Here is a 26,070-nt window from a genome sequence, read left to right on the forward strand (position 1 = left end):
GAGGGGGACCGATCGGCACCCCATACACGCGATCCGCCGGCTCTACAGCCGGCGGATTGCTTGTATGGTAACAGGCATCGCTGCCCGTTTTTAAATATTGGCCATTTCCCGCTCAGGGGACGTGTCTGAGCGGACGTCTAAAGACGCCCGCTCAGATCGAGAGAGCTCCCGGCCGGCCGTTTTTTTACTACGGCTGGCCCGGAGGCAGTTAATGTAAGTTTGGATGTCCATTTTTAATAAATTTGTATGTACATGCTTCACCATGAGGAGAATCTCTTAATTTATGGGAAACATCTAACTAATACCTGAAGGATACACTAAAGAGGGATCTGATTCAAATACCTACTCCAGGCTGACTGCAAAAGCTCATAAGGATGTGTATGCGATGAGTGAGCACTGCCTAAGGCTGGGCACACACCTTACAACCATCGCAAGACTTTTGTCTTGCGATGGTTGTAAGGTACTTAAAAAAACGTACGATATGCCTATCTTGCATAGGCAGATCGTACTTCCGATGACCGCAATGCTGAACGGGCAGTGTGCGCTTGCGCACACCGGCCCATATGGCTTTTATCGTACGGACATGCCACAAACCCGCCGGTCGTACGATGCTCGGCGGGTTTTCGAACATAAGTTAAAAGTCGTGCGACCTTACAGTAGTAGAGGTCGCACGGCTCCCACACACCTTACGATAATCGTGCGCTCCGGGGATTTACATGTATGTACATGCTTCACCATGAGGAGAATCTCTTAATTTATGGGAAACATCTAACTAATACCTGAAGGATACACTAAAGAGGGATCTGATTCAAATACCTACTCCAGGCTGACTGCAAAAGCTCATAAGGATGTGTATGCGATGAGTGAGCACTGCCTAAGGCTGGGCACACACCTTACAACCATCGCAAGACTTTTGTCTTGCGATGGTTGTAAGGTACTTAAAAAAACGTACGATATGCCTATCTTGCATAGGCAGATCGTACTTCCGATGACCGCAATGCTGAACGGGCAGTGTGCGCTTGCGCACACCGGCCCATATGGCTTTTATCGTACGGACATGCCACAAACCCGCCGGTCGTACGATGCTCGGCGGGTTTTCGAACATAAGTTAAAAGTCGTGCGACCTTACAGTAGTAGAGGTCGCACGGCTCCCACACACCTTACGATAATCGTGCGATCGCGGGATTTCCCGCGATTATCGTACAATTATCGTAAGGTGTGTGGGGACCTTAAGGGGTTTTCGTGTGTGACACTTTGAAGTTTGTTCACGCACTTATATTGGATGCACCAGCACGCTGTTTAAGTAATTGGAGGATATTCATCAACCCTCTTTTTTTCCCTACATCCATCACTATATGAAGTTGTAAAAGATGTGGATCCGCGCTTTATGGATAGCCCTGATTTAATATCCTGATACCAAAGCAGCTGCGCTCTCAACCCTGTGGTCAAAATAGATAAAGTGTGTAAATGTGCAGCGCTAAAAATTAAAGTGCATAATATAAAAAATGTAAATATATAAATATATATCCTGAGGACGTCTTGTATGACGAAACGCATCGGGGCGGGTCTATCCTAATTCGATACCACGCTATACCAGGAAGTAGCAGGCGAGTGAGACGCTACACTACACCGGCCGGTTTCTTTGATTTTAAATGTGAGTGACTATATGTTTTTTATATAAATAAACGTTTATGCATACCACACCATGAGGAGGTTTCTCTTTTTTACCTAAATCCATAACGGACGGAGTGTTATCAAGAGTAAACATTGGGGATGCGGACCCTCTGACTTGGGATCTCCTGCTTTAATACCTCAACCCGTGGGGTGAGTACACACCCGAAAGGGGATAGTTTGAAAGCACCGTGGTGTGGGAAGAATTCACCAACTGATACACCGATTGGAGATATCTGCTTGAAATGTTCATTGGATCCAAATTTTAAGCATATCACGGTTTCTAATTTGGGACTTTCTTATAGTTTTATATTTTGTCATTAGCTGTTCACTGAAATGTTTTGATACTAATTTATCACGATTTCACTTTATTATGGAAAAACACATGAGTGAAAATATTATATATTGTCATTTTTGATACTATATATGGTTTTACACTGGATATTTAACACTGTGGAGACACTGTATTAGGATTTAAATTGTTATACACTGTATATTATAGATTTGTCTTATTATCTAATTTATATATATTTATATATTTAACTATATATATTTATATATTTACATTTTTTTTATTATGCACTTTAATTTTTAGCGCTGCACATTTACACACTTTAACTATATGAAGTTGGACTGGACTTTTTTGTTATTTAATGGATCACTATAAATCATGGATGTGATTGTTTGAGAGGTCTGTCTAATCATACAGAGGTTGTATCACCTCAATCACTTTGCACAAAGTGACTGCACACTACAGTCTCTAACTGTTTTTTTACTGTTAAGATTGCTTTATATAGTTATCACAATTACAAGAGACCATACGGTCTTTTCATTTTTATTTACACAGCAAGATTTGTATATCTATTCACAGTTTTAGAGGAAACGTTTTTCACTGTTAGCAGTTTGCACTGATCATGGTTTAGGAGTATTAGTTGATTTATTAAGATATTTAGTTATTCACATAGAAAGGCTTTTTAGCGCCGAAAAATCTCTGCTAGGACTTCTCAGTCTGTATTGTGGCTGCTTTATTCCCTTTAATAGGTTATCCACAAGCGCAGATCCACATTTTCTAGTAGTAAACACCTGACAGTAGTTCTAATCCTTCCTCACTCACAAAATTTCAAACAGAGCTTTATAGTGAGAGCGTACAGTGTCACTTTAAATTGCCATCATCCTCTGTACGCTGATATGTCCCATGAAACTAAAGCTGGATATACTCTGACACCCTGTTCACACCTTTACATTTTGTCTGTGAACGCTCTACAAAACGTACAAACATGAAAATCCCATTGTTTTCTATGGGTATGGTTCACACCTTTCCGTATTTCTGCCCGTCTGAACGCCCTACAAAACGGCCTACGCCCAAACAAGTACATGTACTTCTTTGGGCCGTTTTTGTTGGGCGTTTCCATTGGGATACAGCCAAGTAGCCGTCGGAAACGCGCAAAATGTTCATATGCAAAATCACTAGGGCTGCAACAACTAATCGACATAATCGATTATTGAAAAAGTTGTCAACGTTTCAATCATCGATTAATCGGCTTACGATTGGTTGGCCCTGTTCACGGCTCCACACCTCCTCCCCACCTCACGCTCGCCACTGCCAGACCCTCGCGGCCGCAGCACCTCCTTCCCGCCTCACGCTCACCGCCCGCATCCACGATCGGCACAGGGACGCGCGGAGAAGAAGGAGGAGCAGGTGTGGGCGGCATCACTGGAGCCATTTTTAAAAAATGTATTTTATTTTTTATCCGATTAATCAAACTTAATAATCGGCTAACTAATCGATTTTGAAAATAATCGTTAGCTGCAGCTCTAAAAATCTCATCAGAACATTTGATAATGCCATCAGAGACTTGATGATTTGTCTTTTGAAATGTCATTTTATTTCGATTTTGGAAATGAATGGAGATTCCCGAACAAAAACTACATTCACGGTTAGAATCTCATTAACCACTTGAAGTCCGGGGTGTTAAACCCCCTTCCATTTTTCAGTATTCAGCGCTGCGGTACTTTGACTGACGTTTATTCTGTCATGCAGCGCTGTACTGAAATACATTTTATGCCATTTTTTGGGGACAGATAGAACACGGGGTCACAGCAGGTAAATAGACACCAAACATTTGACATTTGCCTTAAAATTGCGCACGCCAGCGAAACCTAAGAAAATTACAATACACAAAATTGTCCATAGGCGACTCTTTAAAAGCTTTTACCGCTCATCAGTTTAGTGTTATCAGTGATTTATGGCCCTAAAATGATTGCTCTCACTGCGATGTTCACGGCGATATGTAACGTGTAGCGCAATTGTCGTTTTCGTGCGCTGGCACATCTGACGCGGCTTTACTTTTATATGTGCGTAAACGTGGGGGACTTAAAAAATTGTGGTTTTTTTTTTTTAATATGTGACTTTTATTATTATTTTACTTTTTTTTTTTCTCCAAGACCCCTAATGTCACCTGGGGACCCCCAAAGAAGCTGATGAAGCAGAGATCTGCTTCACCAGCTTCTTCTCTGGCTATAGCAGCCAGAGGACTGACAGGTGAATGTGGAAGTGATGTATTACACATTACTTCCACATTCAGACATAGGAGGGAGTTCAGCAAGGTGCTGCTCGCGGTATACTGAGACGCCGCAGCTGAAGCGGATCCCCACAATTATGTCTGGATCCGCCCAGCTGCATGACTGACAGCTGGCTCCGCCTATCTAGAGGCAGAGCCAGCTGTACCCGCCCCCTCCCACGTCCCGCCAGTCAGCGCTGGCGTATCAAGGCTGGGAGGGGTGAATCCAACCCTTCCCCTGTCACGGCAGAGAGCCGTGACAGGATCGAGAGGTGAGCGAACGCCGGTATGTGTTCGCTCACCTCCCGATCTACTGAGCCGACCTGTGACAGTCTCATTGTCACAGGTCGGCTAGAACTATGAGCCGAGTGAAAAGCACCCCCCTCATAGTTCTCCTTTAACAGTGGGGTGTCTACACCAATTGCTAAAATAAAGAAAGGACCGAGCTGGGGTGAATGGTACACATTATATCTGCTGTCTATCTTATCTGCAGCTCTGGTAGTGTTTTATTACATCAACTGGGACCAACCAGGATAATCTTTTACATTGTGGGTAGAAATACAAATAAAAAATGAAATAATTATTGTTAAAAAGGAACAATAATAAAAATTTTTTTCCAGAAATACCAGACAATGGAACCGTCTTCCTTCTCTCAGACCTTGTTACAAGATATTCAGGATCGGGGGAGAAAAGCTGTGATTGGACTCTGGGAATGTCTCTATTCACTAGAGAAAGATCATCCTCATCCAAATTTATTGGTGGTTCTGGATGAGATTAAGCAGATCGGTAACTTTGAGTTTTCTATCAAAACTGCAATAAAATATTTATTGACACCAATTATTCTAGCTGTAATTTGACATATATTTTTATATTCCTTCTATTTTCCTCTCTGGTAAATTATTTTCTTCTTTCCTTCGACCTGCAAAGGTTTTTAATATCAGTATGGTTTATAGAATAACACAGACATCATAGTTTCTGTGACTTGTAAACCACGTGACCACATTACACCTATTCCTCTATAGCTGGCCAAACACAGCTGACTCGGTCAATAATCGACCAGTGTGAGGTCCCATTGGTTCCACAACAGTCAATTATTTTTGGTTCAAAAATTCTTGGTGGAGCAGTGACAGCAGCTAATCTTCTGCAATCGCTGTGCAGGTTTTCTAAAAAGCAGCACACCCACCATTGTCAGAACAGAATAGACCGGGGGGAGTATCTACACTCCATGCTAACTGCAATCAAGATTATTTTAAGAGAACAAACAGCCAGTGTATGGCCAGACTTAAGGTGCCCATACACCTTACGATTATCGTACGATTTTCGTATGCGATCGACTTTTCGTCCGATAATCGTATGTGTGCATTGCAGTGTCCGACCGACAGTACTGTACAATCGTACGACTTTTGACGGTCAAGCATGTTTGAAAACTTTGCTAGATTGTACGATTGTCGTAAGGTTGCTGGCGTTTCCGTCCGTCAAAAGTCGCACGATCTAGCTTGCGCTAACGAAAATACGGCAAATCAATTACCACATTTCGTCCAGGTGCTTTTCGTTAATTACGGCTAAATTAATCTTGCGATCATCGGGGCAGGATGGGGCTGCCGTACGAAAATTATTCGACTATTCGATCATCGGACAAAAAGTTTAGTGCGATAATCGTAAGGTGTATGGGCACCTTTACTCTGAGCAGCGTGTCCGGTCTCCTAACGTTTTCCAACTGTGTGCAAATTTTTGGTTACTTAAAACATTTGGGAATTAGTGTAAAGGTGCCCATACACCTGCCGATTATCGTACGATAATCGCGGGTGATCCCGCGATCGTACGATAATTGGCAGGTGTATGGAAGGTGCGCGACCGTTTCTAATGAAACGGTCGCACGTCTTTTGTCTTCCGAGCACGCTGGAAAAAAAGCCAAAAATCGTATGATTTTCGGCGGGTTAGTGGCGTGCTCGAGAGACAAATGCCGAACGGAAGTACGATCTGCCTGTCCAAGATGGGCAGATCGTACGAGATTTGAATTACCTTACAACCATTGCACAACGAAAGTCGTGCGATGGTTGTAACGTGTATGGGCACCTTTAGATTATACAGAAGCAACCTTTGATTTCTTTTTATAATTTTTAGAAAAATCACAACTGGCTGCAGACTGATTTTTTTTTTTAGTATTAAAGTACAAATGGTGTATATGGCAAATATAATGTGTGTATGTATATATGTATGTATGTACATACACACACACTATATTGGCAAAAGTATTGGGACACCCCTCCAAATCATTGGATTCAGGTGTTCCAATCACCTCTATAGCTACAGGTGTATAAAATCACACACCTCGGCATGCAGACGCTTCTACAAACATTTGTGAAAGAATAGGTCGTCCTCAGGTGACTACAAGCGTGGTACCATGATAGGTTGTCACCTGTGCAATAAATCCAACTGTGACATTTCCTTGCTACTAAATATTCCGCGGTCAGATTGGCACAACAACAGTGCGTAGAGAGCTTCATGGAACGGGTTTCCATGGCCGAGCAGCTGCATCCAAGCCTTACATCACCAAGTGCAATGCAAAGCGTGGGATGCCGTGGTGTAAAGCACGAGTGTTTGCATGCATTTTTGGTGCATTCCAGAGCAGGTAAAATAGGGCTTGCTGCAGTTTTTCCACATGCTCTGGAACTGAACGCTGTGGTGTGAACTAGAGACCAAAATACCATTGGAATACATTGGATGCATTTTTTATGTGATCTGTAACTGCTCTGCATCTGCTCCGCACTAGTGTGAACAAGCCCTAAAACAAAGGATTTTATTTTCCTTTGCAGGACAGCCAAAATGGTAAACACAAATGTACACTTATCTTCAGCAAAAAATCAAAGTAAAAGTCTGTATCGTCAGTACAGATAACAAAACATAAATGTGTCTCACCGACTTGTTGTAACAAAAAAAAAGTCCCAAACATGGGGAATTCCCTTTCACAAGAATATTAGTCCTAAGGCACAGCAATCTAGCACACATCTAATCACTTCCTCCTCAACTCCCACACTCTTCTCTGGGAGTTGTAGATCTTTTAAACCCCTTCCTGTGGCAGGAAGGTTAACTCTCTGGTGGCCCTTAAAGGGACCACAACCCAAACAGTGGTGAGATATACCTGCCTTCCAGGACCCAGCCTTGCCGTCCTCTAAAATATATATATACATAATATGTCAAAATATGAAGATTGTTACTCTTATATTAAGTGTAACATAGGGTTAGGCACTTATATTCTGTATGTGAAAGGTCAGCTTCAATCATAAATAATTGGATCTTCTTACATTTTTCTCTATAGGTGAGCGTCTGGTTGAGCAGATTTTGCTGGATGAACATGGACACTCACTGACTCCAGAGCTGAAAGGTAAATAAAATATGTAATATATCTGATAAAACACGGCTCACTTTGTTTAATGTGCGGAGATGATGTTGGAATATTTGCTCTTCACTTGTACTGTTTACTTTACTAAGAACTTCTGGATCTGGTCTGAAAATGTATAAATAATGATATGGGTGCGCCAGTCACACCAAAATTGCAGGGTCTGTGCTCTGGTTATATCAGGACCAGAATTCTTACACACTGCATTTTTTTTCAAGTCCAGAAACCCATCGCTGTGAAATGACCTACTGAATCTGTAAAACTGGATTTTAAAGATGGACAGGACTATCGTCTGTGGAAAGAACAGAGTTTTGGTATTGCAGTATATAATCAGATATGATTCACGGTGTTTGGTTTCCAACACTTAGCATATATAGTTTACATTTAGGCCTGGTTCACACCTAAACGTTTTGTAGTGCGTTCAACACTCGACGAACGCTCTACAAAACGCTCAAACATCTAAATCCCATTGTATTCAATGGGTCTGGTTCACACCTTGCCGTATTTCCGCCCGTTCGAACGCGATACAAAACGGCCTACGCCCAAAGAAGTACATGTACTTCTTTGGGGCGTTTTGGTCTCGCTTTTCCATTGGGATACAGCCAAGTAGCCCTCGGAAACGCGCGTTTGTCGCGCGGTTTTTTACCGTGAATCGTGGTAAAAACGCGGGACGCGAAACGCGCGACAAACGCGCATATACAATACGCCTAGGTGTGAACCCAGCCTCAAGCTCATCTCTGGCTTAAAAAAAAATAAAAAAATATTGTCACTGAAGAGTAGTGATGGGCTGCCGGTTCGAGTCGAACGTAAGTTCGATTCGAACATTGCCGAACTTTGTGGGATGTCCACGGTCTGTTCGACCACGCACCATCCCACAAGGCAATGCGCTCTCTGAAGCTCTAATTGGTTAAAGGCTAGCAGAGTTCTATATGCAGAGTTCTATATGCAGAGTTCTATATGCAGCGTCCTATATACAGAGTTCTATATACAGCGTCCTACATACAGAGTTCTATAGGGTGCGGGCAGCATCTGGGTGCCCCCTTAATTAAAGGGTACCCCCATGCAAATAAGCCCCCTTGCAGGCAGACCCACACAACCACTGGGTTAGGGTTGTGGGGAAGAGGCCCTTGTCCCCATCGGCACGACTGCCTGGTGAGCGGAAAGAGATGAAAATGTGGGGCCCAGTTTTGAATTATTTATCAGTCAGTATGCCAATTTTCTCCAGATGGCATACTGTATGGCGTTTGTAACGAGCCCCTGCTCGCTCGGTCCACTCTCCCGGCACTCCTCTGCTACTAATGGATCAGATGTCAGACCGCAACGTCTGATCCTTCGATCGTCAGATAATCCGGGATTGGAACTACAGCTATGTGCCGTTCCAATCCAGCTCAGAACAAACACCAGGCAGGCTGTATGTAAGTTCCAACAGGGATCTGCTTTATTGAATGCACACACACACTTTTATACACAACAGTTTGAACAACCCGCCCAAACCAACACCTTCCTATTGGTCATGCAAATGAAGGCTTGAAGCAGAGTCAGCAGGGATTGGTCCGATAACTTGAAGGGGAGGGCTGATATGTGTGGCCATGCAAAGGAGGACTTGAAGCAGAGTCAGCAGGGATTGGTCCGATAACTTGAAGGGGAGGGCTGATATGGGTAATGACACAGAGAAGTCCCAGGAGATAATTACATAAACACAGAACAATGCCTTCCTTCCAGACCCCGGAGCCGTTGGAGGGGATTATCCTTAAGACAAACTGTGAACTGTGAAACAAACACAGAGTGATTCAACCCTAAGACAGGGTGGAGGACCCCCCCACTGTGTCATATAGTCAAGGAGACATGGTTCAGTATTCCAAGGACCATGACAGCGTTATTACTTTGATTATAGGTAGTGATGAACGTCATGTCACCTTGTGGTTTTGGGGGATCTGGCATTGTTCAGAGTGTTAGGGCTCAGATACATTGAATATGCATCCTGAATTAATTGTTCAGGCTATTGTTTCTCTTTGAATTTGGACAAAAGATGATTACTGAGTGAAGAATAGTCAGCTCTTTTTGTGTAGTTTTTCTCCTCAGCCTACAAAATTGGCTCTTGGGGATATTTCGTTCCCACCTGGGGTGGTGGCAATTTTAGAAATGTGAATGCGAGTTGCCACCAGTGGGTTTCATGTGGTTTTTGGTGATTATTTTATTCCCTTCAGTGGAGAGTTCAAGGTCCAGAAAAACCAGACTACTGGGATCAAATATGTGCCGCCCAAATGGGGCATAGAATATGTTATAGAAGTTAATGTTAGATAGTTTTAGATAGATTGTTTTCCCTATACCATTTCCTATGGACGTTTCATATATCTGGTTCACATGCTGCCATCTAGTGGCCCTTTGTGATATTGCACCTGTTTTTTTGTATTTCTTTTCCTGATCTATTACATATTTCCTTTGTATGTATGCCCCTCCCTTCTTCTTGTTGGTCAGTGTTTCCTGTGTCATGGCCGCAGCTAACAGGCCACATGTAACTAGGACACATGTACTCTGCATAGTACGCTAGAAAAGGCATCATTTTTTGACCGCACAATACTGAAACCATTCATCTGCTGTTCCTATCATCTGCTGTAACCCTGATGTTAAGAATAAAGTACCTTTTTTGGATGAAACGGTATTGACGAGTTCAGCTATCTGACAAGGATTGTCCGCAGTGAGTATATCTGCTTATACAGGCCAGGCATAGAGGTCTCAGCAAGGGATATATATCGCTATCACAACAATCGGAGTCAGAATAAAATATGTGGGTGAAGGAAAGGCCTAAATTGTTACTGTTACAATGTGACACAAAGTCCAATAGACTGTTAGGATGGCCGCCCCAAATGATTACGATATCGTCAATATAACGCCCATAAAAAAACAAGGTGTTTAGCAAAAGGGTAGTTTTTCCAGAAGTTACGCTCTTCCCAATAGCCCTTGTTAAGATTTGTGTAACTAGGAGCTGTGACAGGGTATATGACTCGGTGTACGTCAGTGAGAGATTGAAAAGGGCAACTTTCCCTGGCTAGGACGGAGTTAAGCATTTCCCCAACAGGTACACACCATCTCTCTATTAATTAGCCTGCACCTGATAGTAACTGAGAGAGCTCAGAGAGAGATCCAGGCTGCACTGGATGCAGACATAGACTGAAGAGCATCTGAATATCTGTGGAATAAGGTCTGGGAGAAAAAACTGTATGTTAAGGACTTTGATTCTTTATGCATGTTCATTTATAATGGAAGCTGGAATAGCCGCTCCAGTAGGGAGTAGTGAGGGATACTACTGTCAGTTAGCCTCCTAAGGTGGAGTAGGCCTTCTTGTTTCTATTACTTTTGAGTTCTGCTGGAAGTTGTTTTTTTTAAAAAGGGAAAACGTACCCTGTTGATAAAAAAGAGACTTTTTACGTTTGAGCGCAATAAAGCTGCATTTACTGCCAGTTCTGATTGCAGACCAGTGACCTTCCTACAGAGCATAATTGGCACCCATGGCTGTGCCACTGATTTGTAGGTAAACATTGCTCAGAAAAGAAAAATAATTACGTTGAAGTGTGAATTTGGTGCAATCTATAATAAACTGGGCTTATTTATGGCTGATTGTGTGGGTGGAGGATAGATAGAATTGTAACGCATTTAGCCCTACTGTATGGGGAATTGAAGTATATAGAGAACTCATGACCAACGATACCAAGCAATAGGATGAATCCTATGCTTTATAGCAGGGCTCAAAATTTCAAGTCCTGAGCTACTAGCCAGGCCTTAAGAGTTACTCGCCACCAGTTGCCCCACCTAACCCCTACCGTGCCCCGGCCTTAAATCCGCCAGGTCAGTGGTGTGACGCAGAGTACAGAGATCAGTAACAAAGCAGAGTGCAGAGGCCAGCGGTGTAATACGGAGTACAGAGACAAGCCGGGTTGACGCAGAGTACAGAGGCCAGTGGTATGGTGTGACGCAGAGTACAGAGGCCAGTGGTATGACGTGACGCAGAGTACAGAGGCCAGCGGTGTAATCCAGAAAAAAGAGGGACTTACAGTGCACAGTTTATCTGATTCTGGTGCTCCTCTTCCTCTCTGTGGTGGTGGGGGGTTGTAGCGATGTTGCCTCCATGTACAGAGGTGAAGCCTCCAGCAGCCTTGTTGAGCCTCCCTTCAGGTCCCGCGCTGGAGAAATGTACAGAGGTCAGCGGTATGCCGCGCACAGTAACAGAGATCAGTAACAATGCAGAGTGCAGAGTTCAGCAGTGTGACGCACAGTAGAGATGCCAGAGTTATGGCGAACAGTACTGAGGTCAGCTGTATGACACACAGTGCAGATGTCAGTAATATAATGCACAGTGCAGATGTCAGTAATATAACGCACAGTGCAGAGGTCAGTAATGTAACGCATAGTGCAGAGGTCAGTAATGTAACGCATAGTGCAGAGTTCAGTAATGTAACGCATGGAGCAGAGGTCAGCGGTGTCAGGCTGGCCATACACCTTACAATCATCGCACGACTTTCGTTGTGCGATGGTTGTAAGCTCATTAAAATTTTGTACGACCTGCCCATCTTGGACAGGCAGATCGTACTTGCGATCATCGCAAGCTTTCCCCGCTGAGGGGAGGGCTTGCCGATGATTGCAATGCTGAGCGGGCAGTGTGCGCTTGCACACACCGGCCCGTGCGGCTTTCGTCTTCCGAGCACGCCACCAACCCGGTTTTCCAGCGTGCTAGGAAGACGAAAGTCGTACGATCTCACAGTAGATGCGGTCGCACGCTGCCCATACACCTGCCGATTATCGTACAATCCCGGGATCCAGTGGCGTAACAACCGGGGGGGTCGTTCGCCAAAAAAGAAATCGGGACTTACATTTCACATTGCCGACGTGATTCAGGTGCCCTCTTCCTCTGGTGGGGGGGGTACAGCAATGTATTTTCCATGTACCAGGTGTCCTGCTTCTCCCGCGCTGTCCTTCAAGTCAGTAGCAGCTCTGCAGTCTTCCTCCCAGCCTATGGCAGCTGAGGTGGGCGGAGGAAGCTGCAGGAGCCAGTGTTCTATCAAAAGGTCCAACTCATGGAGATCTCTAACTAGCTCCGGTGCTCAAAGACTGAAGCACAGTGCAGTGAGCTTTCGATAGCACACCGGAGAAAGGACAGCCGCAGTGATTCTACTCCTTCAGCAGCGGCGATCGCCGTGTCAGTTCTCTTCTCCTCATCAGCCGCTGCCGCTATAGAGCGGCCGAGGAGACGAGAAAACTGACACAGCGATCTCCGCTGCTGAAGCGGTGGCAGTTTGCCCCCCTGGATTTCCACTCGCCTCCACGCAATTTTCACTCGCCAATTGAGAGGGGGCGAGTGGAAATTTTGAGCCCTGCTTTATAGAATGCTTTACATTTCTGTCTATCTTCTACCCCCCCAATCAACAACATAAACGAGCCCAGTTTATTACAGGTTGCACCAAATTTTTCTTTTCTGGGCAATTTTTGCCCTGGTACCCAATCTTTTCCCCCTAATGTTCTTCTCTGCTCTGCCTATGCTCTTTTCCATCCGACTCAACAGCACACTCTCACCGGATTACAGTGACAGGAGATAACAGCTTGCAGTCACAGGTGGGGATGCCCGCTGTCTGTGCTCGCTGTCTTTCCCCCTCCCGTTCAAATTGTCTGCTCGATCGTATATCCCGTTTCCCTGTACAGTCCCAGGAACGCTCTGATCCTACACCACAGAGGCACCGGAGTGTATACACTCAGCCTCGTCATCACAGCCACAGCAGGAGAAGCTTCCCCTTCCTGTATTAAGGCTGTGACACACTGCACGTGAAGCAGCGCGCAGCGGTGACACGCTGCCTTTGCGAGCAGTGTGTCATGTAATTTTCTCCCCGGCACGTCAACTTGCGAAAGCTCGCATAGCTGACCATGCCGAGATGAAAAATGCAATCTTCAGCCAATCGGCTCGTGTGTACAAACCCGATGCGACATCTGGCTGGTTGTTATGCACGAGCCGAGTGGCTGAAGGTGCAGTCAATCATATGCCTGCACTCAGCTCACACACTACACACAAAGCTCCGTGCCGGACAGCTTTGCTTCGCTCTGCATGGCTTTGCTTGCAGTGTGTCACAGGCTTTACACACAGAGCCATGTATGACAGGACTGGGACCAACACAGACACTGCACTGGCTGTCTTCACTGACAAGAATATGTGCTGACACTGCCACTGGCTGCATACATTACTTTCTCCCCCTGTGCCACCTAATGAGGACTTCAGCAAGTTTTTCTGGTTGTACCCCACTACCATCAGAGGAAGTGCTCAGCGTGATCTGACTTGTACCACCTGAATTCTGGAACTGAGAGATGCCCTGCTCCCCCAGTTTACCGCTGTGAGTGCATTAAATTTTTACATAAAGGTGTGATTTTTATGTTAACACTTGATCAGTGCGCTGGTCTGTGTTTTTTTGCTTTTATGTTTCCACTACCAGCCACTGTCACCCTGCTCCTCACTGGCAACCTAGTGAAGTTATATTGTATTCATCCAAATGTTACTGGATGGCTGCATATGTTACACGAGATCCTGGAAAGATTGCTAAACTAGCTCACATTACTCACATGCTTTACATTTATATTTATCCCTCTGAGAGTCCACTGAAATGGTTTCCTGCATTTTGATGTATCCAGATTTATTGATCATCCTCTTAAGGCTCCAACTATATTGAGACCTATTTTGAGGTTATTGTGCTAGGTGGTTTGCGCTCTTATTTGTGTTTTGTTTTTTTTAGCTACCTCGCAGGACATCTCGACCTGCCTTCCTGGAGCCGTACGCCTTACAGCTATACCTTCAGCCCCCTCTTTTTCTACATCTGAGGGTGCTGTACTTCCTTATTATTCCTTTTTACAATTTGGTAGATGCGGATGCTGCATCTGCTCTCCTATCAATAAAGATTTGTCTGATTACTCCCTGCTATGAAAAATTCCTAATTGAACATTTGGTGCGATTTAATACTATCGTGTTAAAATGTGTATGGGAATCAATGATTCATGATTCGGACTTAACTGACTGGACCATGAATGACCAATATTAATGCTAGACATCATATTCTCAACATTTGTTTTAACCCAATTCATACAAATATTTCAATTACATTCCCAGATATTCAGAAAAAGCACAAACAACATCTGATGGAGAAGACGGAGACTCTAGTGGAGCATAGACCCCCAGGAGCTACCCTGGAACCACAAAGATTCCTCATCAATGAGCGTTATGTGGATCTGATTGTAGTCTCCTCTGATCAGTTCAGGGAACGTCCCCAGAATGAGATAATACAGACCGGGGTGAGACATGAGAAATGTTTGAAGAAAACACAATCTGAACTAGAACATATTTCCCCCAACAAGCTGTTTCGCTGGAGCCACCAGTCACAATGTGCACCACATGCAGTAATGGTGAGCGGAGTGCCAGGAATAGGGAAGACCACACTGATACAGAAGTTTGTCTATGACTGGGTGACCGGAAAACACTACCAGAGATTTGCTTTTCTCTTCTTCTTCAGATTCCGGGACCTTAATAGGCTGGGAGAGGTCAGCTTGGAGGAGATGATTCTTCAACAATATCCTTATCTGAGGAGTCAGATTGGAGATATATTACAACATCCAGAGAGACTTCTGTTTATATTTGATGGCTTAGATGAAAGTGTTCACCAAATGGATTTCAGATCATGCAAACTGTCCAATCCAAAACAGAGAACAGATTTTGGTGAGATTGTGGTCAGTTTGGTGAGGCAGAGTCTTCTTATGGGTTGCTCTGTACTGATAACCAGCCGCCCAACCAGACTGGCCTCAGTTGATACTGGTGCTTTCCTGAGAATATCTGATATTTTAGGATTTTTCCATGGAGATAGAATTCTCTTCTTTAAAAATTTCTTTGGAAATGCGGAATTATCAGAAAAGGCTTTTCATTATGTGCAGGAGAATGACACGCTGTACACTTTCTGTTATATCCCATCATACTGCTGGATCATCTGTACAGTGTTATCAATGTGCTTCAGAGTCCAACCAACAATCACTGATCAGCTGATGACATCATTGCCCAAAACAGTGACACAACTCTTTGTGACTTTTGTCTCCAACATTCTGGCCAATCACAACCAGAATAAAGATGGTGGTCACCCTGCCCGGGAAGTGCTGACATCTATTGGGTGGATGGCAGAACATGGAGTCATGAATCGCATGATTGTATTTGATGAGCGTCATCTGGACTCATTCAGTGTGAGAAATGATACACATCTCTTTTCATGTGTCATGATGGAATCTGGTCAGCCTCCTGATGTGGATTACACCTTCTTACATCTCACTCTTCAGGAGTTTTTTGCTGCTTTAGTCCATTTCATTAACTATAATCCGGACACATTACAGGAAGCACTTGATAAAGCTGAATCTTACAATGACGGCCGTGCTGAAATCTTTCTCCGTTTCCTCTGCGGTCTCTCAGACTCTTCTACTAGATCCATGTTAAAGTCTCATGTGGGAGAATTGTCTACTCTGGCTGCCAGACATGTCATCACCTGGATCCAGAAGAAAATGCTAAAAGAACGAGGATACAAGAGAGATCTTCTTAATGTCTTCTACTATCTCCATGAGAGCAGGAATAAGGCTCTGGTGTCACAATGTGTTGGATCAAACAAAGTTGACTTTTCTAATGTCCCCCTCAGCCCTCTGGACTGCTCTGTGCTGTCTTTTATCCTTCAATCCTGCAGAGAGACACAAGAAGTAAATCTAAATTCATGTAATATTCAGAATGAAGGACTAAGAAAGCTTGTACTGGCTTTTCACAACATCAAGAGTATAAGGTAAAACTTGAATATGAATAATTACATTTCTTTGTTAGATTAAACCATATCAGAAGTTTTTTCCCAGGGATTTGATGGAAGGTATGTCCCTCCATGGTTTCTTAAATACATGATTTCAGGTAAAGCCAGCAAAGATCAGAGGTAAAAGAGTGCTTGTTTGTTTTTATTTACCGTGTAATTTACAAATGCAGACTGGGGCTGGTATTACTGGGAGTCTGACTGAAATTAGTTTCTGAAATGGGGCAGAAATTAGACGACATTTTGGTGGTTGCTGAACAGGCCCTCATTAGGACAGCTGGACCTAGCTGTGTGTAAGAGTGTTTCTCAGCTCAATGTGAGACAGACATTGTACTGTGAAAGACTGTTGGATCCAAAGCTGGGAATCGGCCAAAATTTGACCTGTCCTAAAAAATGAAATTCAATTAAGCCTAGTAGCTAGTAAAATGATAAGACTATAGGTGGTCACAGAGAATTGATCAGCAATTCATCATGTCACTTGACTTCCCTATCCACTATTCTAGTATTGGAGATCCCCTCATTAGTGCACATCCACTATTACTGCACATCTGCTATTCAGTGTCGGGAGATATCCCCATTACTTCCTATGAGTACAGAGCTCTTATCAGCAGAGATAAATAGAATATCAGATACAAATCATCCCGTCCAATCACTAGCAATGCTGATTCCTCACACTGTCTGCTGATACCATTCATGCTCCATACACAAGGAGATTATAGCACAATACGTGTCATGTCAGTGGTATTCTGTGCTCATCCTGTGTATGGAGATATCATCGTCTCTACACATGGAGGACAATATTGGGGGGTCTACTCCATTATAACAATTCTCTTATAAAATTATATTACTGGAGTTTTATAAAGTGATGGAACATAAATGATCCCAATAAAGAGAAATTAGTTCCATTCATGTAGAGAATATTTACATTCATTCCTGGGGGAGACATTCATTGTCTTCTGGTAACATTCTTCTCTTCTTCTACAGTTTGTATAATAATCAGCTGACAGACATTTCCTGCCCCGACCTGGCATCTGGAATAAGAAATAACCAGACACTGAGGACACTGAACCTGACAAGAAACAAGCTGGAGGGTCCTCATTTCAGGGATCTGATGGAAGCTATGACAACAAGCCAGATAGAGGAGTTACTGTAAGTATAGCATCACTCAGAGGATGTGCTGAGTATATAGTCGCCAAACATCTTAGGCTTCAAAATTGCGTGTGCCTGAGAAATGTCGAAAAACTACAGTACCCAAGATTGTCCTTAGGTAATGCTTTAATAGCTTTTACAGGCCATCAGTTTATATTTAACGGTGAATAATGGCCCTAGAATTATTGATTCCACTCCAGCGTGCATAGCCATATCTAACGTGTGGGATAATGGTCTTTTTCATACGGTATGTTTTGGTGTGTATGTACATTTTATTATATGAAAAAAATTTTGTTTAATTTTTTTTAACTTTTTTTTTTTTTTATAAAGACACAGTGGGCACCAGGGAAGAACTGGGAGTGGGAATAGACCCCCATTAACAGCAGCCATTCAGACTGATTCATAAAGCAGGGTACAGGGGCCAAGCCCCTATCCTGGCTTCACCCATCATGGTGCTTCCCCCAAAATGGTGGACCATAGCCCTGGATTTGTATAGCACCCTGCAGCTAACTGAATGTGATGCACCTCATGCCAAGATGAGCGCCCACACATGATCCAGTGCCCGAAGCACCACTACAGGCCGTCCCTGCATCTTCTTCCAGACATGGTGCAGGTATGGTTCCCCAAGGCTGCGCAAAGAAGTACAGCAAATACGGAACAAAGATGAGAGGCAGCCACAGTGGCCATAAAGCTGCTAAAAAAACAGAAACTTTCTAGGAGAATTGTGAAAAAACAAATGCATGTAAAGAATGAAGTAAGTCTCTCAGAGATAGCATGTCCATCAATAAGGACACTAGCAAAAAACTGAGGCTTGCTGGGAGAGGGAGGGGTTATATTGTAACCAGGCAGAATCTTCTCTGTCCTTTGAGAAGAGAAACAAAGATTTTAGCTGAGCAATATTCTACCTGGGAAGTCTCCAGAAAGGAAGCCTCTGGAAGCTTTATTATTCATGAAGATGGAAGGGAGGGATGGCCTCAACCCTACCGTGTTTCCCCGAAAATAAGACACTGTCACACACGGTCTTATTTTTGGGGATGTCTTATTTTATTTGCTATTATTTTAAATAGTGTCACAATACCTGCAAGCTGCAGCTGTCCCGGAGCTCTCCTCTCTGATGCCCTCCACAGTTCTGTGGGATCCCTGCCAGGGAGCCACCTCTCTCGTCGCCAGGCTGGACTGCACGGACCTCCAGTCAGAAGTTCCCTCAGTGACTGAGGCTCAGTCACCTCACCTCACCTCACTCCGACCCCACTGGCCATACGTTCCTTGCGGCGCTGTGCTGCTGCCTGCTGGGAAATTAAGTTTTTTGCCCGGCGGCAGCTCTCTAAGCAAAGGCTGAGGCAGACAGGTATCTGCTGATTTCGTGACGGGGGCGGCATGCGGGAGCAGCGACGCAGCGGTTAGTCCCCGCCATGTACTCTGGTTGATCTCTGGGTTGCCTTGCCCCACCCCCAAACTAGGTCTTATTTTTAGTGTAGGTCTTGTATTACAGGAATGTTTAAAAATAGTGCTAGGTCATATTTTCGGGGAAACACTGTGTGTGTGTGTGTGTGTGTGTGTGTGTGTGTGAGACTGACCTGTACAGAGCCCAGACCTCTACCCCATAGAACACCTTTGGGATGAATTAGAGCGGAGACTGTGAGCCCGGCCTTCTTGTCCAACATCAGTAAGTGACCTCACAAATGCGCTTCTGGAAGAATGGTCAAACATGTTCTGCCTCCCCTGTCTAAGCATTAAAATTGTTTTCTCTGTAAAATACAGTTGTAATGAGATAGCAATAACTCCCAATCTCAGTAGTGTTGGCAGACAGTGACTCAATTCATATGACACCTTGAAGATTACTGAGAAGCTTAATCCAAACTGTGCAGGTCTTTACAGCAGTGAACACTGGATAGGTCAAAAGATCATATGTTAACCACTTAGCTTTTCTCCTTTTCATTTTATTCTAGCCTGCATCCAAATGTCCTTTAGCTATCTATGCAGAGGAAAACCTGAACTATGGAGAGAAGTGGGACAAAATACCAGAGGACGATGAAACCAATAATAACAGCATATCACAATGCTTGTGTAACATGACGGGTAATATTCTTCTCTTCTACAGTTTGAGGAATAATCATCTGACAGACATTTCCTGCCCCGACCTGGCATCTGGAATAAGAAATAACCAGACACTGAGGACACTGAACCTGTCTGAGAACAATCTGGAGGGTCCTCATTTCAGTGATGTGATGGCGGCTCTGACAACAAGCCGGATAGAGGAATTACAGTGAGTATAACTAATAACTAAGTATAACTAGACTGACTAGGTTGATAATAGAACGCAACAGTTTTTTTCTTTTTTCATAAAAAATAAAAAATCTAAACCACAAAAAACAAATCGTAATAATGTAATTTATATTTGATTTCCTTTTTTCTCTCTATAGTTAACCAATCCCAGAGTGTTATCTAGTTCTTAGATCTTATCACACTCTGTAATCCATCATGAAATTAGTATTTTTCTGTAACCTTGTTTAAATATGAAATTCTATTTTGCCTAGTAACTAGTAGGCATGTGCAATGGCTAAAAATTAATTTCAGAAGAAATGAACGGAAACTAAAAAGGTTTACATACGAAACACAAATGGCGGTTCATCCGAATCAATTATTATAAAACATATTTGAGTACATAATGATTCATATTAAAATGCGCGGTGGCCATATTGGCCACTGGCACATTCTGCGCATGCGCGCCACCATCCTGGAGGCGGGGCGCATGACACCAGCGCGTGCGTGGCGTCAGGTGACGTCACATGCCTGTTAGGCGCTGTCATCTTGGTATATATCTAGTTATACACCAAGATGGCTCACCCATACCTCATGTTATGTCACCTGACACTGTCCAGGCGTGACGTCATGCCCACCACCTGCAAGATGGTGGCAAGCATGCACCGAACGCGATGGTGGCCAATATGGCCGCCGCATATTTTAATACGAATCATGTGCCCGAATACGTTTTTCCTATATTCGGGCATATGATAATTAATTCGGACGAACCGCCAAATCAACAAAATTTCGTTGATTTGCAGGTTTGTCTGAATCCGAATGCACAAGTCTAGTAACTAGTAAAATAGGTGAGATTATAGGTGGTCATACAGAGGGGAATCTGATCTTACTGCAATGAGCTGTCAGAACCTCATATGAGCTTCTGTCACCTAACATGACCATATGCTATATAGTGTATACAGTATATAGTTCTTATCAGTAGGGATGAGGTTTGCGTTCGAGGCCATGTAGGGTTTGAGTGAACGTTTCCTGTTCGCTCTTTATCAAACAGGTAAACTAAATAGCTGGTTGGCCCCCTGTTGAGGCAAACGTCTGGCCACAGTACAAAGTCATTTACTGAGTAGTGATATTACTACTACCACTAAAGGAATGCTTTACTGCTCAGGGTTTGTAGTTGCAAAGAAGCTGGTAGCTGCGGGCATGCTAGCAACCAGTGATGCATCCCCTGCACATTTCAGCTGCTGCCTGGGACAATACCCAGCCAGCAGTTAAAGTCAACCAAGGAGCGGGGATGCTGAGAGATGTTTATTCATGCCCCTTTGTTTACATTCAGCTGCCAGATAGGGAGCTGTCCTTCACAATGAGAGTTGCGCTGGGAGCAGGTACTCCCCAAACCAGGTAAAGACCCCCCCTTTTGTGCTCATCCTATCGCCCCATAGCTCTGCTTAACAAGGATTTTAAGATTTTAACTAAAATTATAGCAATGCGCCTTTCTTAGATGATAGGATTCCTAGTTGATATTGAACAGACCAGGTTTATTTTTGGCAGGACCACAGGCACAATTTACGTTGGATTTTGACCAGTTTACAGCTTGACCATGCCAATACAATACAACGTGCTTGATTCAGTTGACTGGAGTATATGAGGAAGGTTTTAAGAATGATGGGGTTTGTGCATCTTTTTCTATGGTGGATAACCATACTTTATAATGCCCTCTGATTTGGCTTTGATAACTGGGGCTAGTTAGGGGCAACTGTCAGGGTTGCCCACTGGCACATGGTTTATTTTATCCAATGATGAGGGGGCTTTGGTGAGTGTCAAGATAAGGGGAACTGAGGAGTGCCCTATACATGACTGATTTATTCCTGTTCCTGGCTGATGCAGAGCTGTCCTCCAAAAGAGGTGTTGAAAATACTAAATACTTGTTTGTGCAAGATAATTTGCTTTTGCTTGAATTATACATCCATGTAATTTCTTTTAGGTATGCACTGAAATATTTCAGACGAAAACGGTACTATGGGCAAAATACTGGTAGTACCATAATGGGCAAAAATACGGCTGAAAATTCAGTGCATCCCTAGCTTTTCTCCTCCCCACTGGGCGCTGGTCAGTGTCCTGCAATGGAGCTGTGTCCCTCAATGGACAATAGTGAAAGTAGGATTTTGTTCTTACCATAACATTCTTTTTTTGGAGTCCATTGAGGGACACCGCTCCTTCCCCTCAAGTTCATTTATACTGCTACAACTGGCAGGTGAGAGGTAGTAGGGGTTATGTTCTTAAAGAGACAGGCTTTTAATTTGTTTGCCTAGTGTCCATTTTTCCTGTAGGCAGCAGGATACCTGTCTCATAATTTTTGAGATCTGTGTCCCTCAATGGACTCTTGAGAAAAAAATAATTACTGTAAGAACAAAATCCTATTATTCCGGGTGGTTTAGCAAACAATTGCAAAAGCTTGGAGATAGCCCAGTGTACCTATACAAGAGGTGAAAGAATGTATGAACACACTCTGGTAAATGACAAATTAAAAAGCATTCTTTGAGACACTTACGTGAAATGTCTTAACATTTGGGAACTCTGGTTGACCTACGCGATTCCCTCCTCGAGTCCAGCAAGGTTGTGTGGTTTTTTTGTGTGGTCCTTTTGGTCCTTTGGGGGTGCTAGAATGCATGGGAGAACAACCTGACCCTTCTACCTCTTCTGTCCTTTCTCCTCTTCCCTTCCCCTTTTTCCACTGTATCTCCGTTTTTTCTTTCCCCCCTTTTTTTTTTCCTGTTTGGTATTGATTTTTATGTGAGAGATAATCTGCGCTCCTGGATCTCACTAAAATAAATACAACCTAAAGCAGCTGAGAAATGAAAGGAGAAATCTCCTTAGATGAACGAAAAAGTGATAACCAAGCGCTAAAGGTTAAATTAATTAAAAGTATAAATGTGTAATAGGTAATTAAGATGGATACAATGTATTCAAATAAAATCAGGTGTTTAAAAAATTGTGTGTGAAAAAAGGTGCGTGTATAGCACAGACTCAATGAAATTAAGTTGATCGTGGGTTAATGTAATAAAACCAATGAATATCTTAGATTAAATTGTAACCAAACGAATATCCAAAAAGTAATAGTGACAAACTAAGGTAATAACGAATAAAGGACAAAATAATGGAAAGATGTTAAAATGAATGAGTCCATACAGTCCCCATTGAGCATCCACCCCACATAATTTTGATTATAATTTAAATAATAGAGATAAAACTAATAGATTAGATACTAATGTGGAGGCAGGTACACAGGTGTCACACATATTACTATCAGTATATCGCTCCCCTTCTTCTCCATCACTTCTACAGTACAGAAGTGATGGAAAAGAAGGGGAGTGATATACTGACTGACTGTCATTGTCACAGCATAGTACCTGAAGGCTGCAGCTCTCCCTCTCTGTCCTCTGTTTCAGATCCGATTCTCGTCAGTGATCACCTCAGGTTGCCTATGCTGGACTCGTCACTCAACCTTGGGACCCGCCTCAGCCACCTCACGGCCACACCTCCCTCGCTACGTCCTCCCGAGTCCCTCTCTTCAGTTCTCACCACTGGCAGCGTGAGAGAGCTGCGGCACCGCAGGCTCCTCAGATCGGCGCTGGCAGCGTGAGAAAGCCGCGACGCGGCCGCAGGCAGAGCACACTTTTTAAACTTTGGCCGCACTAGAAAATCTTCGGGCCCGCGGCGCCCCCCCCCCAAACGGCGGAATACCAGTATCCTGGCTGCGCCCCCAGCCTGCACCCGAGGCGAGTGCCTCACTCGCCTCGCCCTTCCTACAGCCCTGGTTTGGTAACTAGTACCGTAAAATAGATGAGATTATAGGTGGCAATACACCAGGGAATCTTATGTTATTGCAAATGAGAAATCAAAACCTTATATGAGCTTCTTGTCACCTAACATGACCATCATCATCATCATCATCAAACTGTCACTCCCCATTACTTTCTCTTAATGTAGAGCTCTTTTAGCAGAGGTAAACAAAGTATTTAAAAAATCCCAATTTGATGGCACAAGTCATGTCAGTGGTATTCTGTGCTCATCCTGTGAATGGAGATATTATCGTCTCTACACATGGATGACAATATTGGGGTGTCTACTCCATTAAAACATTTCTCTTATAAAATTATATTACTGGAGTTTTATAAAGTGATGGAACATAAATGATTCCAATAAAGAGAAATGAGTTCCATTCATGTAGAGAATAGTTACATTCATTCCTGGGGGAGAAATTCATTGTCTTCTGGTAACATTCTTCTCTTCTTCTACAGATTGTATAGAAATCACCTGACAGACATTTCCTGCCACGACCTGACATCTGGAATAAGAAATAACCAGACACTGAGGACACTGGAACTGTCTGGGAACAATCTGGAGGGTCCTCATTTCAGGGATCTGATGGAAGCTCTGACAACAAGCCGGATAGAGGAATTAGAGTGAGTATAAAAGGACTGACAGACAATAATATTCTGGGACAGTTTGACATCCAAAGATGTGCATAAAATAACTGAACAAATATATGCTTGTAGCTGAGGAAGGTAATGTAACGCACAATCCCCTTAATTGTAGTGTAGTCAGGGTTTGGGCGATGTATCACAACTGCGGATTGAAACTGCTCACAATTTGATTGATGTAGACTGATTGCACTACGTAGGTTACTTAGCGATTGACTAGTGTGCAACTGTAGGGAGTCTGTGTTACCTTATACAGAAGACCTTTGGCTGCCAGGAAGTTCATATATAGCAATAATGTCTATTAATAAATGAAGGACTACAAGTCTGGTGGCACAAGTATAAGTGTGGAGTGTGCCTTTAAGAGGAGAGTTTGCCAGTTCTTACACAGAAATAGAATATGAGGCTGTAACAATAGTGAGATTGTTATACTTGCAGTTGTGGGAGGTTCGGCATGGAGTAAAAGGCAGTGACATGTCTTGAGGAACCACAAGTCCAGGAATTCTGCTGGGGTATCACTGAAAAGGCTATAGGTGTCCTGGATGCGGGAGCAGGGATGAAGGTGGAGTTGAAGACTGTGCAGCAGAGAAGTTAGTTGGATGGAGTGGCAGCAGGGATGCAGCTTGGTAGTGCTGGCAGCAGCGAGGCGGAATGGCACAAGTGGAAGGAGAGAGGCAGTAGCCATGGCAAGAGGGAAGCGAAGTCAGCAGGAGAGGAGTTGCAGTTTGTCAGTGATGGAAGCAGGGAGAAAGCGTGGCAGCAGTGGGAGGAGAGAGGCACCGATTCAATGGAGGATGGGAGAGCTACTCAGCACGGGTGTAGCATTAGTAAATGAGTCCACAGCGGGAAATGTTCAGCTTCATTTGTTTGCTAGGACACAGAGCATTTCAAATTTCCCGGCTTTAATCTGACCGCCGGGGAGGAGCGGTGTGATGTCAGGGACGTAGGCAGTGCTGGACTCTGAAGACGGAGCACGGCCACGTAAGCATATTACAGATAATTTGAAATGGCGATGTCAATATAAAAGGCAATAAAATATCAGCACCAGAATGAGAATGAGATGTTGTTTACTTTGCACCTGTGATAATCATAGACATGCAAGCAAAATGTAATACCTTGTTTCCCCGAAAATAAGACCTACCCCGAAATTAAGACCTAGTACCACTTTTGGGAATTGCTAAAATATAAGACTTTCCCTGAAAATAAGACCTAGTTGTGACCATTCCCAGGGCAGGTGGTGGCATAAGGGGGAACTTGAAGAGCTGTGGGAGAGAATCAGCGATGCCAACGAAGCCAGCGCTAGAGGAAGCGAGGCGGCAGCACATGGAGCAGAGCCGCATAAGCCGATGTTTCCTCTATAGCGCCGGCTCCTGTCACAGGTGGAGTGATACCAAATGCACTCCACCTGTGAGGAATCAACAGTGAAAGTGCGCTTCACTCATTCTGGTTACCAAATTGCTCTTGGAAACGTATGGCACCCCTGATTGCCCTGATCACCCTATTCTTAACTTTGCCATTTTGGATTATTTAATTTGGATTTGCATTAACTTTGGATTGTTATACCTTAAAACAAATATAAAACCTACCCCGAAAATAAGACCTAGTGCGTTTTTCTGAACCACAAAAAATATAAGACAGTGTCTTATTTTTGGGGAAACACGGTGTGTGTATGTATATATATATGTATATACATA

At 43.6% G+C, this 26,070-nt stretch overlaps 1 protein-coding gene across 1 annotated transcript in view; it reads left to right on the top strand.

The window, feature by feature from the left end:
- The window catches only part of LOC108795010 (NACHT, LRR and PYD domains-containing protein 3-like), a 61,890-nt gene that overhangs the window by 11,499 nt on the left and 24,321 nt on the right, over nucleotides 1-26,070 (top strand). The window contains exons 4-8 of the mRNA XM_018566176.1: nucleotides 4,853-5,018; nucleotides 7,552-7,617; nucleotides 14,774-16,469; nucleotides 17,472-17,636; nucleotides 19,738-19,902. Coding sequence (XP_018421678.1) covers nucleotides 4,853-5,018; nucleotides 7,552-7,617; nucleotides 14,774-16,469; nucleotides 17,472-17,636; nucleotides 19,738-19,902 — 2,258 coding nt within the window. The remainder of the gene's footprint in view (nucleotides 1-4,852; nucleotides 5,019-7,551; nucleotides 7,618-14,773; nucleotides 16,470-17,471; nucleotides 17,637-19,737; nucleotides 19,903-26,070) is intronic.

The sequence above is a fragment of the Nanorana parkeri genome, unplaced genomic scaffold, assembly GCF_000935625.1.
Source record: "Nanorana parkeri isolate BGI_ZX_2015 unplaced genomic scaffold, ASM93562v1 scaffold923, whole genome shotgun sequence".
In the NCBI taxonomy this organism is placed as follows: Eukaryota; Metazoa; Chordata; class Amphibia; order Anura; family Dicroglossidae; genus Nanorana; species Nanorana parkeri.